We start from the raw sequence: 14,602 nt of genomic DNA, 5'->3' as shown, positions 1-14,602 counted from the left end.
CATTTACGCATTTTTATAAGTTGTGTGATTCCAGTTGCGACATATTGATATTTTAGTCATAAGCTACTAAGATTTTGATTTTGTGACTGGTACACTTTTACCTTTTTGACATTTAAAGCAAGCTACTGATATTTGCACATTGAAATCTTCTCACAAAATGTGTGGGTAGGAATAGCTTTTATTTAATGGTACTTCATTGTAGATAACAGCTTCATCTGTAAAACCATAAGACCTGTATTAACATTGTCTGCTGGGTCCAGTGTACTACGTGAACAGCAAGGGCACAACTGTAAGCTGTTGGATGATTGAACTGACACTTGAAAATTTAGGTAATTTGTGGGAACAGTTGCATTTTTATTTTATTAAACATGCAAATGACAGTATCATAAATTTTATTTTAAATTTGGTTTAAGATCATTACAGTTCAGCTTTTTGTATTTGTGAACAGGTAGAGTGCTAATGGTTGACTATGCTATACACTGACAGGAACATACATTTTTTGAAATGGATGTTACAGAAACTGAGGTATTGGCTATGTACAAATCACAAACTTTTGCAATATTCAAACAACAAAAGTTTATATGAACATGCACACTTGACAACGAGCAAAACAGAAAATTTTCCACGAAAAAATAATTTTTCTTAAAAATACATTTGTAGTAGTTTATATTGTTCATCATTGAATATATCTTTAGACAGTATAGGGCATAATGGAATTCATTGTAATTTAGATTTAAACATGCTTTGAGTTGTCAAAATTATTGTACAGTTATTAATAACTTATCAACATATAAATAGTTCATATTCACAGAAAGACAGCTGCACTTTGTACTTATGCACACATTTATTGTCCTGTGCTACCTCTTCCAGAAAGCGGCTGCTTTCTGGAAGTTGGTGCTGTGTTCTCTTGAGGCAGTAATAGCAGATCCAGAGTGAGTTTTTGCCATTTCACCTGTGACAGGAGAACGGTTCCCGGCACTGGCCATCTGCTGGAATGCTGTCACCTTGCTCTTAACGGTGCCACTGCAGGAGTTCCTCCTGCTGCTGCTGCTTACCACCTCAAGGTGCACTCCAGAATCTGCAGAATTCTGGTGCTTCAGGCTGGCTGTCTTCTTGTTACAGCTGGAGGGCATGGAGGCTGTGGAAGAATAATTAAAATCATTAATGTCACAATCATCATCCTTGTTATCATCTCCCACAGCAAATTTTAAGTTCTTAACAGGTGTTACACTATTTGTCAGAGACAGTGCAATTTCGGTATTATTTTCAGATTCCTCTGTTCCGTCCACTGCAATATTGTCTATTTTCTCAGAGAGAACTTCCAGACATTCAACATTTTTGGTCACAAAACTATCTGTTGAGTGCTCTCCTGCAGTTTTGCTGCTTCTAGCTGCACAAGTACTCTCATTGTCAGTTTCACTACCTGTGTTACCTTCCTCTTCTTCCTCGTGTTCCTCAGTGACCGCTAGACGAGACCCTGCTGCATAGGGTACACTGACAGAGCAGTCACTTATACCACTATCACTGCGCTCACTGAAGGCTCGAGGCCGCCGATTGTTGGATCCTGCGGCAGCAACTACTGCTACCTCATCCGGTCCTGAAAGGCTGGGTCGAGGTGAGCTCCCACCTCCACTAGCTGTCGAATTGCGTCTCGTTGCAGCTGACAAGGTAGCCATTCGACCCAGAGCACGAATTGCATTGCCTGTTTTCTATATAGGTGTAAGTGAAAACACACACAGCATGCATTAGTAATAAAAACACACATGCACAAACAAAACATTAGCAAATTTGTCTTTAAAATATTTGTCATTATTTGTCACTGTTTGTGTCTCAACTGACCCCTGTAGCTACACGGGACATTATTCTCTCCCTTCCTATCACTGTCTTATTCCCTTGCCATCAAATTTCATTTCTCTCTTCTTAAGGAAAAGAGAGTGCTCATGGAAAGAATTGTCTGGCCAAAAGTATTTATTTCAGTTTTGATGTGATGGCTAACAATTGTTGGAAATTTATGATGTGGGAGGACTTACTGGGATTAGTGCAGCAAAGAGTTCTTGCTTCATTTTTAGCCAATTATGGAATAGAGAACAAAGGGTATCAGTATTAGAATTAGCAGTAGATATCCACTAAAAAATCACACAATTATTCATTTCCTGACATTGAAGAAAAAACTCATCTTGCAGTATGATAAGGTTTCTGTTCCTTTATGAAGCAAGACATGAATTCTTCACTGACACTGAGTGAAAGTAATGCGTTTGATAAAAAAAAAGAACATTTAACAAGTCTTTTTCTCAACCTCACAAAACTGTAGCATGTCACTGATGTTAGTATTTCATGTGTTCCTAATGCCTTTGTGCATGAACAACAAAAGGATATTACAGATATACAGCATAAATTTTATACATCTAATTATTTGTATGAATGTCCAGGTGTGTCATGATGTGGTTATAAGTTCAGGACATGTTTCTCAACTAATTCTCCTGTCCCTAATTTTAAAAAAGCAAGTAAGATGCATGCTTGGAAACTACAAAGTTACTGTAATTTTATTTAAGAGTTTATGTACTATATCATTAATGCAAGGATCAAAAATTCATTAGTTACCTACACTGTAAAAGGCTTGCATTGTTAAAATAATCAAACAGTTTTTCTCAAGACAAATGTCATTTTATAATGCCTCTGCTTAGATTTTATACTGATTGTTAAAATGTATTAACACACACTAAACAGTGCAGTGACAGTAAGGTGATCCATCTCAAGTTCAGCATTTATTAGATACTGCTGATAACTACACTTTTTTTTTGACATCCCATTTTGCTTTGAGGCAGATCTGGGCAATGAATCTCTACACTAATGTTTCAATAAATTATACTGAATTATTCATTTCAAAAGGAGCAACAATTCATCAGTGTAACAAATCTGACGTGCTAAATCTATTTCGTGTTTGTGAACCAAAACAGAAGTAATATGTGGGGGAGGGGGGACAAAGCAGTAGTATTACACACATTGCGTATCATATCCATCACGCAAACACGTTACTGCATAAACTAAGAGTGCCTATTGGAAAATGCATTGTTAAATCTTTCACACATGTTCAGGTCACAGAAAAGGACTCTAAAATAGCTACTGACCTGCCACTTGCGCCGTATAATGAATTTCTTAAGTTTGTCAGTACACAGCCTGACACAGCTGATTGCATCTGTCATCTGTGTTAACCAGCGATGTTGCAGACACTGTTCAGCAGTCAACCTTTTCCTGTTGACAGATAGGAGAAAAACAACATTTAAAATGAAAGATTATGAATGACAAAACCAAATATTAGTATATTTCTCTCATATTTTCAGTTTTTTAAGGGTTATCTGCAGATAGACTAGTGAGTAGGGAGACGAGATGTGTAGAGCTAAGCGTATTGCACGTGGCGTCGTAAGTTACAAAATAGTATATTTAAAGTTTTGTGCAGATTAATTGGTTGAGAGACATCAAAGATTAACGTAGCCAGTGCTGAGGATCTTACTACCAAGAAGGGGAGACAAGTAATTTATTACAATATAAAACTATTAATGAAATCAAACAGTGGAAAACCCAGGATGGAAAAATAACAATGTTATGAAAAAGAAGAGTTTCCTACATCCATTGTTTACAACATTAGTAGATCAGTACATGCCATGCCCCACTGCAACTCTTCCTTTTTTGTGTTGATATGTTTCTTGATGAAACTTCCTGGCAGATTAAAACTGTGTGCCCGACTGAGACTCGAACTCGGGACCTGTGCCTTTCGCAGGCAAGTGCTCCATCATCTGAGCTACCCAAGCACGACTCACGCCCGGTCCTCACAGCTTTACTTCTGCCAGTATCTCGTCTCCTACCTTCCAAACTTTACAGAAGCTCTCCTGCGAACCTTGCAGAACTAGCACTCCTGAAAGAAAGGATACTGCGGAGACATGGCTTAGCCACAGCCTGGGGGATGTTTCCAGAATGAGATTTTCACTCTGCAGCGGAGTGTGCGCTGATATGAAACTTCCTGGCAGATTAAAACTGGCAAAGGTCCCGAGTTCGAGTCTCGGTCGGACACACAGTTTTAATCTGCCAGGAAGTTTCATATCAGCGCACACTCCGCTGCAGAGTGAAAATCTCATTCTGGTATGTTTCTTGATAATTTGTTTAACATTCAATATATACACATACTATTTTTGTTCTGCTCTCCTCTTGCTTGCTTTTTTGATATTTGGCATTAAAATTTGTTAAGTCAGTTTTTTCTTCCTATGGACAGTATCAGTAAAGTTTTGCTCCTTGATTACTTGAAACACATTTTGGATTTTTATCTATTCAGCTCACACCTACAGTACAGCTAAGCACCTCTAGCCTGCAATCCATGTAGACAGTAATACGGCGTACTCCAAATGAATACTAGAAAGTAGTTTTCCCTTTACACTCAAAAGTTTATAATGTTTCTGTTTTCTGTAAAAGTAAATTTTAGTACTGTTATTATTTGTCTTGTTTCCATGCAATATCATTATATCCCACAATTGCAGTCCAAAATGCCAAAACTGATTAAGTTTTATTTAATTTCCACCAATTCTTGTTAGGGATTAACTTAATTTACTGATTCAAGATTTCTGTTGCAATAATTTAAGCTTTTCTAAAAAAGTTATCTAATTCCTTAATTGCATCCATTTGGCAGTTAGTCATTTGCTGTTATTCTGAATATTTTTGCTGTGAAGGTACCCACTGATCTCAGCCAAAATACCGAACAAATATAGTGTTGCAGCAACCTTGTTCTGCACCTTTTTTTACTTTGTACCACCATAATTCTATTTTTGTGTATGTACAATATCATTGTTCTGTTTTTCAAACAGCATACATGACTTTCAAGATCATTTAACAGTTTATTCCAGGCAACATTACCAAATGTCTTTTCTGAGTCAATAAATGCGATATTTATATCCCCCTGTTTAGGCTTAAATAGTTCCCTAGGACATCCTGAGTGAGAAAGTTCACATCCCGTTGCCATCATTATGCAATGATCACTTCAAAGTATGTAAAAGTCACTAGTATATGGTATGTGCATGCATACTTAGTCTTTTTACAGAACTTTAACCATAAGTCACTGTAATGGTGGCTTGAAAAGTTTGAGAAAATGTGTGGGAGGCTGTGATTAAAACCATTGTGATGATGGAAGTGTATAATTTGCCTACAACTTTCCAAACTTAACTGCTGTTGGCCCAGAAATGAAAATTCTTAGTACTTGAGTCAGTGGTCATGCTATTCTTTTGGTGTAATGTAACTGGATAAATAAAAACTCCATACAGCAGCAGCAGCAGCAGCAGCAGCGAGGAGGAAAAAAATACAAAGGTTAAGGAAATTTGCAAACTTTCAGAGTCAGTGACTGCTCCTTTTGGCAGAAAGGTTTAAGGTCAAGGAAGAGGACTGATGAAGTTTAGGAAATGGGGATAGTTATGGAAATGTCACCCTGAAACCTGGGTCAGTGGAGACTTACTGGACAGGATGAGATGGAAAGACTGATTATTGTGGACTACACCAGTCGAGATCTGAGAACCTGAGAGATTCAAGGTTGAAAATAGGATAATAAGGAAGACAGAGATTACCGATAAAACTGCTGTGTCATCTGAACAAGACACAGCCAGGGCAAAAGCACCACAGGTGCAAAGATGCGAGCTGATGCCAGTGCCACAGAGACTCTCCACTTGTGCGAGTTCCACCAGTGCCACGGGTGACACTGAAGGTGAGATATCTACTTTGCCATGGCCAATTGCCAGCTGAGTACAATCTGCCAATGACTGGATGACAACGTACAGACGCCTACTTGGAAGATAGAAAAGAGCAGCTCTAGCCCACTTGGATATAGATCATCATCCAGTGCTGAAAGACAGGGAATGACATCTAGTGAACTCTTAGATGTGAACAGACAGTTATTGTAAATTGCATTTGCTATTTACTGTGAAGTTTACCTACAATTATTTGCATTTAGCCATAGAGGTCCTTTTTGTGCTATATTACATGCACTGTTGCAGACTTCATCATTCCACTAGTTACAAAGATAAGTAAACCTTTTAACTCATTTGTGTGACTTTGTTACTAATTTGTTGGAGTGCTGTAGAACCTTCATTCTTCCGGCCTGTTATCTGTCCCTGGGACACAGCTGTGTAATAGTGGCAGGGAGAAATTGTCTTAGCAGTGCACAGCAACAGAAGCCATTTCACAACTCACAAACTCTGCCTTCCATAACAGCAGTGGCAACTCCGCCTCCACAGCAGTAGCGACGAGGCCTTTACAAAACTGGCAACGAGGGTTTACAAAAAAAAAACATCGTGGAAGAGTCAATAGGAAGTGCATTGTATATGGTACAGATGGGGGAAGTGGGGAAAAATAGACAGGTCAAAGTGAAGTATAGAAAATGAAAGAGTAATGAAGAAGTGAATTGTTACTGGGAAGAAATGCTGAGACTTAAGAAATTAACATAAATTAAGGCCAAGTGGGTAATGAGAACCAAGGACATATAATACCAGTTACTTTTGCAGAGCTCTGAGAAGCTAGTGTCTGGGGGAAAATCTGGATGGCACATGTGGTGAAATAGGCACAGAGGTCACAACTGTTGTTGTAGAGTAAGCTCTTTAACAGGCTGTGTATCGCCAACATATGCCATCTGTATCCATTCATCCTGAGTAATGACTTGGTGGCAGTTATACTAAAGTAAAAGTACAAAGTGTTTTATATAACAGCTGGTACACAACATGCGATTTCACAGGTGGCTCTCCCTTTGATAGTACATGTTCTGGTATCAGGGTTGATAGGGCAAGTCCTACAGAAGGAACAGTCACAGGGGTAGGACCATAGGGTATAGAAATTAATGTAGGAGCAGCATAGGGTCTGACCACAAAATTGCAATGATTGGGGGAGGGAGGGGGCATGAAACTGTACAGTTCAGAAAGAGACACCCTGTACGTGGGTATAATAATAAAAAAAAAAGAAAAAAAGGGAGGTGGCATCAGTGGTGACAAGCAAGATGTGTGATGGGTGTGGAATGGGCATAGATTTCAGAGAATCTAGGAAATGGTTGGTGTCGGGTAATAATGGAAGGAAGTCTTTGTACCATAGGTTGCAGGTGTGTGTCAGTTAAGTGGTGTTGAGAGGTCAGTATGTGCTTTGACGCCAACAGCTGTAGGACAGGCAGTGTGGTTGGGTTTGGGGATCTTAGGAAGAAGGTAAAAGGTGGAGGTTTATAATTTATATAAAATAAAACAGCTACCAGCCACATGTATGGTTTAAAAAGGTTTATTATCTTCAGACCATGACCGGTTTCGGATTTTCCTTTACAAATCCATCTTTAGATGGCAGATTACAAGCATTCTTAGTTGGACCTAGTTTTGTTTGTGTTATTCGTTTGCTGCACTGGGAAAGAAAAGAAATATTTTGTTGTCATATCGGTAATGGTATTTTTACGAAAGATTTACTTCTTTTACAAGTTCTAATTGCTCATGAGATGGTTTTTATAAACATTAGTAAACTTGCAGGTTAGTGTACTTACGAGCTGTGTAGTTCTGCCTGACGAAATATTCATGCGTTTATGTTTTCGAACGCAAGCTTCATACACTTTTCAATATGCACTATGTGAGTGCTATTCCAGTCAATGGGCATCACTTTTAACCTCATCATTTTAATTAGACACGCAGCACACACTAATAACGTTTACAAAACGTGGCTCAGCTTCACATTACAAACAAGAACAATGTTTGCAATGAGCTTACAGTCGTAACAATGTTAACTTACAGATGCTGTATAGTCGATATGGGTACAGTAAAATATCTCTTTGCTATTGTATGAAATTAATCTAAAATGGAATAAATAAAATTACATACAAATAAGATTACAAACATTATATGTAGTACATAATTACTGTGTGTTACTAATTAGTTGTTACAATAGTAGGAGATAAATTCAATATATGAAATAATATGCAATGCACATGTTTTCATTATGCAATTTTTCAATGACATATAAGCAGTTTTTGGGGCCTGTATACTGAATGTTTTTGATGGAATATTAGGCTTAAGTTATTTTAAAAAAGTGAAAGCTTCTTCAAAGTTATTTAGGAAGGGGGTGTTAACTGACTGACTGTTCATTCAAAATGAGATCAGGGAACCTGTTTTTATGTGTATGAATCTCAATCTCCTCTAGGAGATTCAATGTGAAACCTTTGTCTTTGAGGTTTAATATCTGCAGATTGTTTTCTATATTCTCAACTGTATGATTGTTTTCTGCAAGATGGGTGGCAAATGCAGATTTGCTTAGGTTTTTCAGACGTAGGGCATCAAGGTGTTCCTTGAATCTTGTTTCAAAAGCTCTACCTGTTTGGCCAATGTAAAATTTAGGCCAGTTGTTACACTTGAGTTTATAAATTCCAGATCTTTTATGGGGTATGCTATTGTGTGGGAGTGAGTGTATGACTCTTTGTTGGAGTTTGTTATTGGTAGAGAAACTGATTTTGACATTCTTCTTCTTGAATAAGTTTGAAATTCTATATGAAAGTGGGCCTATATATGGTAGGGCTACATATTTTACTGATGTTTTGTCTTTCATAGTTATTGTGGCTGTTGCTTGTTGCAAACACTTATTGTTAGCAATTTTTACTTTTGTTTTTTGAGAGTGTGTGTATGATTGAAGCATCATAGCCATTATTTTGGGCACTTGATTTGATTATGCTGATTTCTTTGTGCTGTTCAGTGGGGGTGAGGGGGACTTTATGCATATGATGTAGCATTGACCGGAAATTAGCCATCTTATGTTGGTTCGGGTGGCAGGATGTGTTACTGATGGTAACATCTGTGGTGGTTGGTTTTCGAAAGATACCAAAATGGTGTTTGTTATGTATGCTTGATATTTTGAGATCCAGAAAATTGATGCTATTATTTATTTCATGCTCCACTGTAAATTTGATGTTGTTGTGTAATTTGCTCAGATCTTCAGCTAAGGCATCAATTTCGCTGCTGTTACCATCAAAAAGTAATAGAGTGTCATCTACGTACTTCTTGTAGTAAATTATTTTACTGTTCATTTGGTTATTGGATGAGAAGAACTTTTGCTCAAGATAGTTAATGTAAATATCGGCTAATAATCCAGCAAGACTGCTACCCATTGCAAGGCCATCATTTTGTTTATAGACTTTATTATTGAAGGTGAAGTAATTATTAGACAAAATGAGTGTGAGGATCTCTATTAACTCATATTTCTGGTAGATTGATCTTTTTGTGTTTTAAAAGGTTACTTTTTATTATGTTAATTGTTTCATCTACTGGGATGTTAGTGTATAGGTTTACAATATCTAGTGAGGCAAATCTAGCTGTTGGTGGTATGTGGATGTCTTTGATATGTTCTATAAGGTCCATTGTGTTTTTAACTGTATAACTATGTTCGAACATGTAGTAAGTGGTAAGGAGATCCTTCAATTTTCTGCTTATGTAGTATGCTGGGCTGTTTCTTGAGTTCCCCCATACGCCCTGTTGTGAACTCAAGATTAAAATGATGAGGTTAAAAGTGACGCCCATTGACTGGAATAGCACTCACATAGTGCATATTGAAAAGTGTATGAAGCTTGCGTTCGAAAACAAACGCACGAATATTTCGTCAGGCAGAACTACACAGCTCTTAAGTACACTAACCTGCAAGTTTACTAATGTTTATAAAAACCATCTCATGAGCAATTAGATCTTTTAAAAGAAGTAAATCTTTCGTAAAAATACCATTACCGATATGACAACAAAATATTTCTTTTCTTTCCCAGTGCAGCAAACGAATAACAAACAAAACTAGGTCCAACTAAGAATGCTTGTAATCTGCCATCTGAAGATGGATTTGTAAAGGAAAATCCGAAACCGGTCATGGTCTGAAGATAATGAACCTTTTTAAACCATACATGTGGCTGGTAGCTGTTTTTTATATAAATTATAAACCTTAAGTACAACAGCCACGTTTCTCAACATGTCGTCTTTCGACAAAATAGCGAAAAGGTGGAGGTGTGTGTGGGACATCCTTCTTGCTCACCTTAATCAACTTTTCAGTATTATCCTGGGCTTCAATGTATTAATCAGCTACTTTGCATAGCCTATGACTTTCTCAAATCATGCCCTGAAATGAGGTCCATTATGCTCAACATTTTGCCCATGACCCCATTAATAGCTTTTTGTCCTCCTCCTCCTCCTCCTCCTCCTCCTCCTCCTCCTCCTCCTCCTCCTCCCCCCCCCCCCACCCCCCCACCCCCGCACTTGCGCAGTCTCGTGGTCAGACCCTAAGCTCCTTCTGCATCCATTTCCATACCCCTACAGCTCCTTCCCCACTATAAGACTTGTCCTATGCACTTTCCTACCTCCACCTATACCAGTTCTGTAAATGGTGAAACACATACTACCAAAGGGAGAGCCACCTGTGAATCTTTTACTTTAGTATGACTACCACCTTAGGATGAATGACTATAGACAGATGATGTACACTTGCAACACAAAATAACCTGTTGCATAGCTTACTCTACAACACCACAGTCATGACCTCTGTGCCTGTTCCACCACATGGGCCATCTGGATTCTCCTCCCAGACACTAGTTTCTCAGAACTCTGCAAATGGGAATTGGTATTACAACATGTCCTTTGTTCTCACCACTAACCTGGTCTTAATATACATTAATTTCCTGATCTCAACATCACTACTCAGTAATTATTCATTTCTTCACACCATTTTAGTTTTCTTAATCTTATTTTCTAACTTGCCTATTTTTCTTCACCTCCCTCATCATAGCTGTCCATTCTTATTAACTCTTGCATGATGTTTTGTCAGTAATCTGTCTTCCTTATTACTATGTCTTCCACCTTTAAGCTTGTCCAGTGCAGTCTTCAACAATCGGGCTTCCCTTGTCATTCTGTCCAGTAAGTCTCTGCTGACCCAAAGTTTTGGGCGACTTTTCTGTAGATAACCCCATTTTCTAAACTTTGCCAGTCATTTTCCTTTATCCCTCTTCCTTCCCCTTCAACCTTTCTTCCAAAAGGAGGAGCCACTGGCTCTGAAAGCTTGCAAATTTTCTTAATCTCTGTATGTGCTTTTCTCTGCTGCCACTCGGTGGGTAGATTTTTTATCTATGCTGTTACATTGTATTTTCAAAAATTTATTATTTTCATTCAAAAAAGGATTATTTTGATGCTATAGAAGCTGGAACCTAATATTACTAGTTGCATGTGTGGCCATTGCCATAGTTTTAATTATAACTAAGCAAGAAAATTTGACAGACTGCATCCCTTGAAGCCTCAGTCTGCAACAGTGCATAATCATTTTTCATCATGAACAGTGATAACATCTGGAATTTGACTTTGGATCATTGAGTAATATCTACAGTGAGTAATAGAACACGTAGCTACTTTTCAACATTAAGTGTCACATTAAGAAAGCAGCAAAGTTTTAAGTCCTGCCTTTTTGTAAGATTTTTCTCACCATTACATTTCAACAAGGTAATGCCTTGTCAAATGATGCTCAGAAACCCTATGTGACATTTATAACTCAATAAAACTGCCACCTCAGCCAACCAACGTGTCAGATATATCAGCAACTCTGCAAGTATCATTTATAGTGTATCATCAAATCACCTGTCTACTTTAATGTCAAAGCCTCACATGGTCTTCAGTAAGAATGAATTATGGAGTGACTGAGGTAATCTAAATATTTAATTCAGTCCAGTAATTTCCACTGAACATAAATGAACCATAGTTTAAAAAACTAATTTGATGGCAATGGTTTATCATATTTAACCAAAATTAACAGTTAGAAGAGCAAAGTTTAACGATTTGTGTGTTGAAAGGTACTAGTAAGTTTTTGCTGCACTATTAACAAATGCTCAGTGGTTTTTGTGTTATTACTCACTCTTTTCTCTTTACTAGAAGTTCACTGATGAAATCTTTGGCATCCTGAGAAATTGCATCAAAAGCTTCATCATCGAAATCATAATCTGCTCTCGTTATATTGGCAAATGTCTCTATGTCATTGTCACCCATGAATGGTGACAAGCCGGACAGCCTGTGAACAATCCATATGTTATGAACACAACATCCTTTCTAAAGGTATTCCAACATCAATTAACACATGCACAATTTTTAACAGCAAATTAACCAAAACACTTGATTCAATATAATTTCTCCTACAGCTTATGTAAATCATGTCAAACCTTAATTTGTTATAATTGAGACCACTGATTACTCACAGGACGTAGCAGATAACGCCAACAGACCACATATCTGATTCAAAACCAATGGGCTCATAATTTATAATTTCTGGTGGTATGAATTCAGGGGTGCCAAACAGAACTCTCTCTGGTTTCCCTGGTGTCAAGATTCTTGCAAGACCAAAATCGATCAGCTTGATCTGGTGAGATGTACGTGTACGGCACATGATGTTTTCTGGCTGCAAATTCCAATATTGTATTAAATTACTTAGATTGTACTTACAACAACAATTATAATCTAAGACAGTAGTATACTAGTAAAATATGAAGTATGGTATTTATGCAGTGCTCCGAAATTTAACTTTTAGATATTTCCTTCATTTTAAATTTCCTTTCCTGTAGCTTAATCTGTCTTCTTACTTAAGAAATTAAAGTTGGAAAATTTAACAGGCTGTCATTTGAGGCCTTCTCTATTTGCAGCAGTTCATGACATAATACTGAACATTGGGTAGTAAATTGTTTTTGTCAGTCCCTGGTATGTAAAAGTTTACCACCTACAGTGAGATATACATAGCTTTGTGTTATTCAGGGTGAACTATAAGAACATTTATCTAGAATGCAGATGAATCAAATGAATTTGCTTACCTTCAGATCAAGATGTGCAACAGAATTCTGGTGCATATACTGGACTCCCTCGCATATTTGACGCATAAAGAGCACACAGTCTCTTTCAGTTAATGTGAAGTCATCTGCGACTACTCTCTCAAACAGCTCACCTCCAGATATACTGAAAATTCAAGAGAATAAATTTAAGATGAAATCCAACAGCAGAAATTCAGGATGGGGGATGGGGGCTGAAGAATCTTGGGATGGAAAACATTGGTCTAAAGAAACTACTTTAAATTTTACTCACAATAACAGCACACAGTTCTGCCCATTCAAGACCACCAGAAGCAGAAGTCCTCATTTGCAAAGTGTTTCTCAATTTTTCGTATAAACTGTCAGTTTGCATCAAAACTTTTCTTCTTATACAGACAACTGAGAGTAATCTTTATTTAAATTACTTGGGCAGCTGTGCTTAGAGATATAAACAGTCTCTGCATGGAAACTCCATTAGCAGTAGAGATTTGAATGGAGTAATGTGAAACAATGGGCAAATATCCCCATACTACAACCCATCAAGTAAGATTATAATTAATTTTTATAAATATGGTCCTATAGCACTCCAAATGTATTGTCTGCCTGCATACGTATTCAATTAAGTCCCAGTATGGGTGAAGTGATGCAGTCATTGATGTTAAGTTTACAATACCTGTTACATCACTTAACTATGAAAAAGAGAAAAGAAAATAGTTTGGTAGCCACTCACACAACTAAAATCCTTGCCAACAATATTACAAAAAGGATAGGTTATTAGTCATCACATAAATGTGATAAGTTGCAGACAGGCACTATGAAAAGACTGCTAAACATTTAATGTTTTGGTAAAAAAGCCTTATTCATGCAAGCACAGCTCACACATATATGGGCACTGTTTCTGGCCACTATGGCCCAACTACAGACTGCAACTGCATCTGATTTGAACAGCAACCTGAAGTTGATGGTGGGGTAAGTAGGCAGCATGGGGCAGGGAGGGGGGGGGGGAGTTACAAGTGTAGGGTGGTGGTGGGGGAAGGTGATGTGCTACCTGTGATAGCATGCAGGTATGTGGTGGGGACAGGGGTGGAAAAGGGAGAGGGGAAAGGAGATAAACAGATGTGGGGAACACACTAGCGGGTGCATTGGCAGAATAGATGGCATGTGTAGTGCTGGAGTGGGAGCAGGAAAGAGAATAGGTAGTGGAGGACAGGGACTAGCCAAGGCTAATACCAGGGGTCTTACAGAAATGTAGGGTATGTAATGAGGAGAACGCCTACATGAACAATTCAGAAAAGCTGGTGTTTGTAGAAAGGATCCGGATGGTGCAGGCTGTGAAGCAATCATTGAAGTGAAGAATATGTCAGTGAATGCTTCACAGCCTGCTCCCTCTAGATCCAACACCAGCTTTCGTAAACTGGGAAGATGGGAACTCTCCCCTATAAAATATACTTTATTTCCATAACTTCCATGGCCTCAGCCTTCACTAGGCTGTCCTCCACCTAGGTATCTGCTTCCCTGATCCCACTCCAGCACAACAAAGATCACCTGTTCTGCCAATACACCCCTCTCCCTTTTCTGTTCTTCATTCCTCCTTTCTCCCCCCCCCCCCCCCCTTTCCCCTCCTCTGCATAGCCTCATCAATCTGCACCTAGCACATAAAAGCCTTACCCTGTCACCACCACATCTGTGTATGCTGCCACAGGCAGCACAATACCTTCCCCAATCCTTACACTGGTACCCCTCCCCTCC

General features: G+C 38.2%; 1 protein-coding gene across 1 annotated transcript in view; it reads right to left on the bottom strand.

Annotated features, from left to right (window-relative positions):
* Positions 1 to 857: 857 nt before the first annotated feature.
* The window catches only part of LOC126260759 (uncharacterized), a 1,547,391-nt gene continuing 1,533,646 nt past the window's right edge, over positions 858 to 14,602 (bottom strand). Inside the window, exons 55-59 of the mRNA XM_049958097.1 lie at positions 12,860 to 13,001; positions 12,254 to 12,453; positions 11,917 to 12,069; positions 3,129 to 3,252; positions 858 to 1,709 (exon numbers count right to left, since the gene is read on the bottom strand). Coding sequence (XP_049814054.1) covers positions 858 to 1,709; positions 3,129 to 3,252; positions 11,917 to 12,069; positions 12,254 to 12,453; positions 12,860 to 13,001 — 1,471 coding nt within the window. The remainder of the gene's footprint in view (positions 1,710 to 3,128; positions 3,253 to 11,916; positions 12,070 to 12,253; positions 12,454 to 12,859; positions 13,002 to 14,602) is intronic.

The sequence above is a fragment of the Schistocerca nitens genome, chromosome 5, assembly GCF_023898315.1.
Source record: "Schistocerca nitens isolate TAMUIC-IGC-003100 chromosome 5, iqSchNite1.1, whole genome shotgun sequence".
NCBI classification, from domain to species: domain Eukaryota; kingdom Metazoa; phylum Arthropoda; class Insecta; order Orthoptera; family Acrididae; genus Schistocerca; species Schistocerca nitens.
This window is presented reverse-complemented; position numbering and strand designations above follow the sequence as displayed.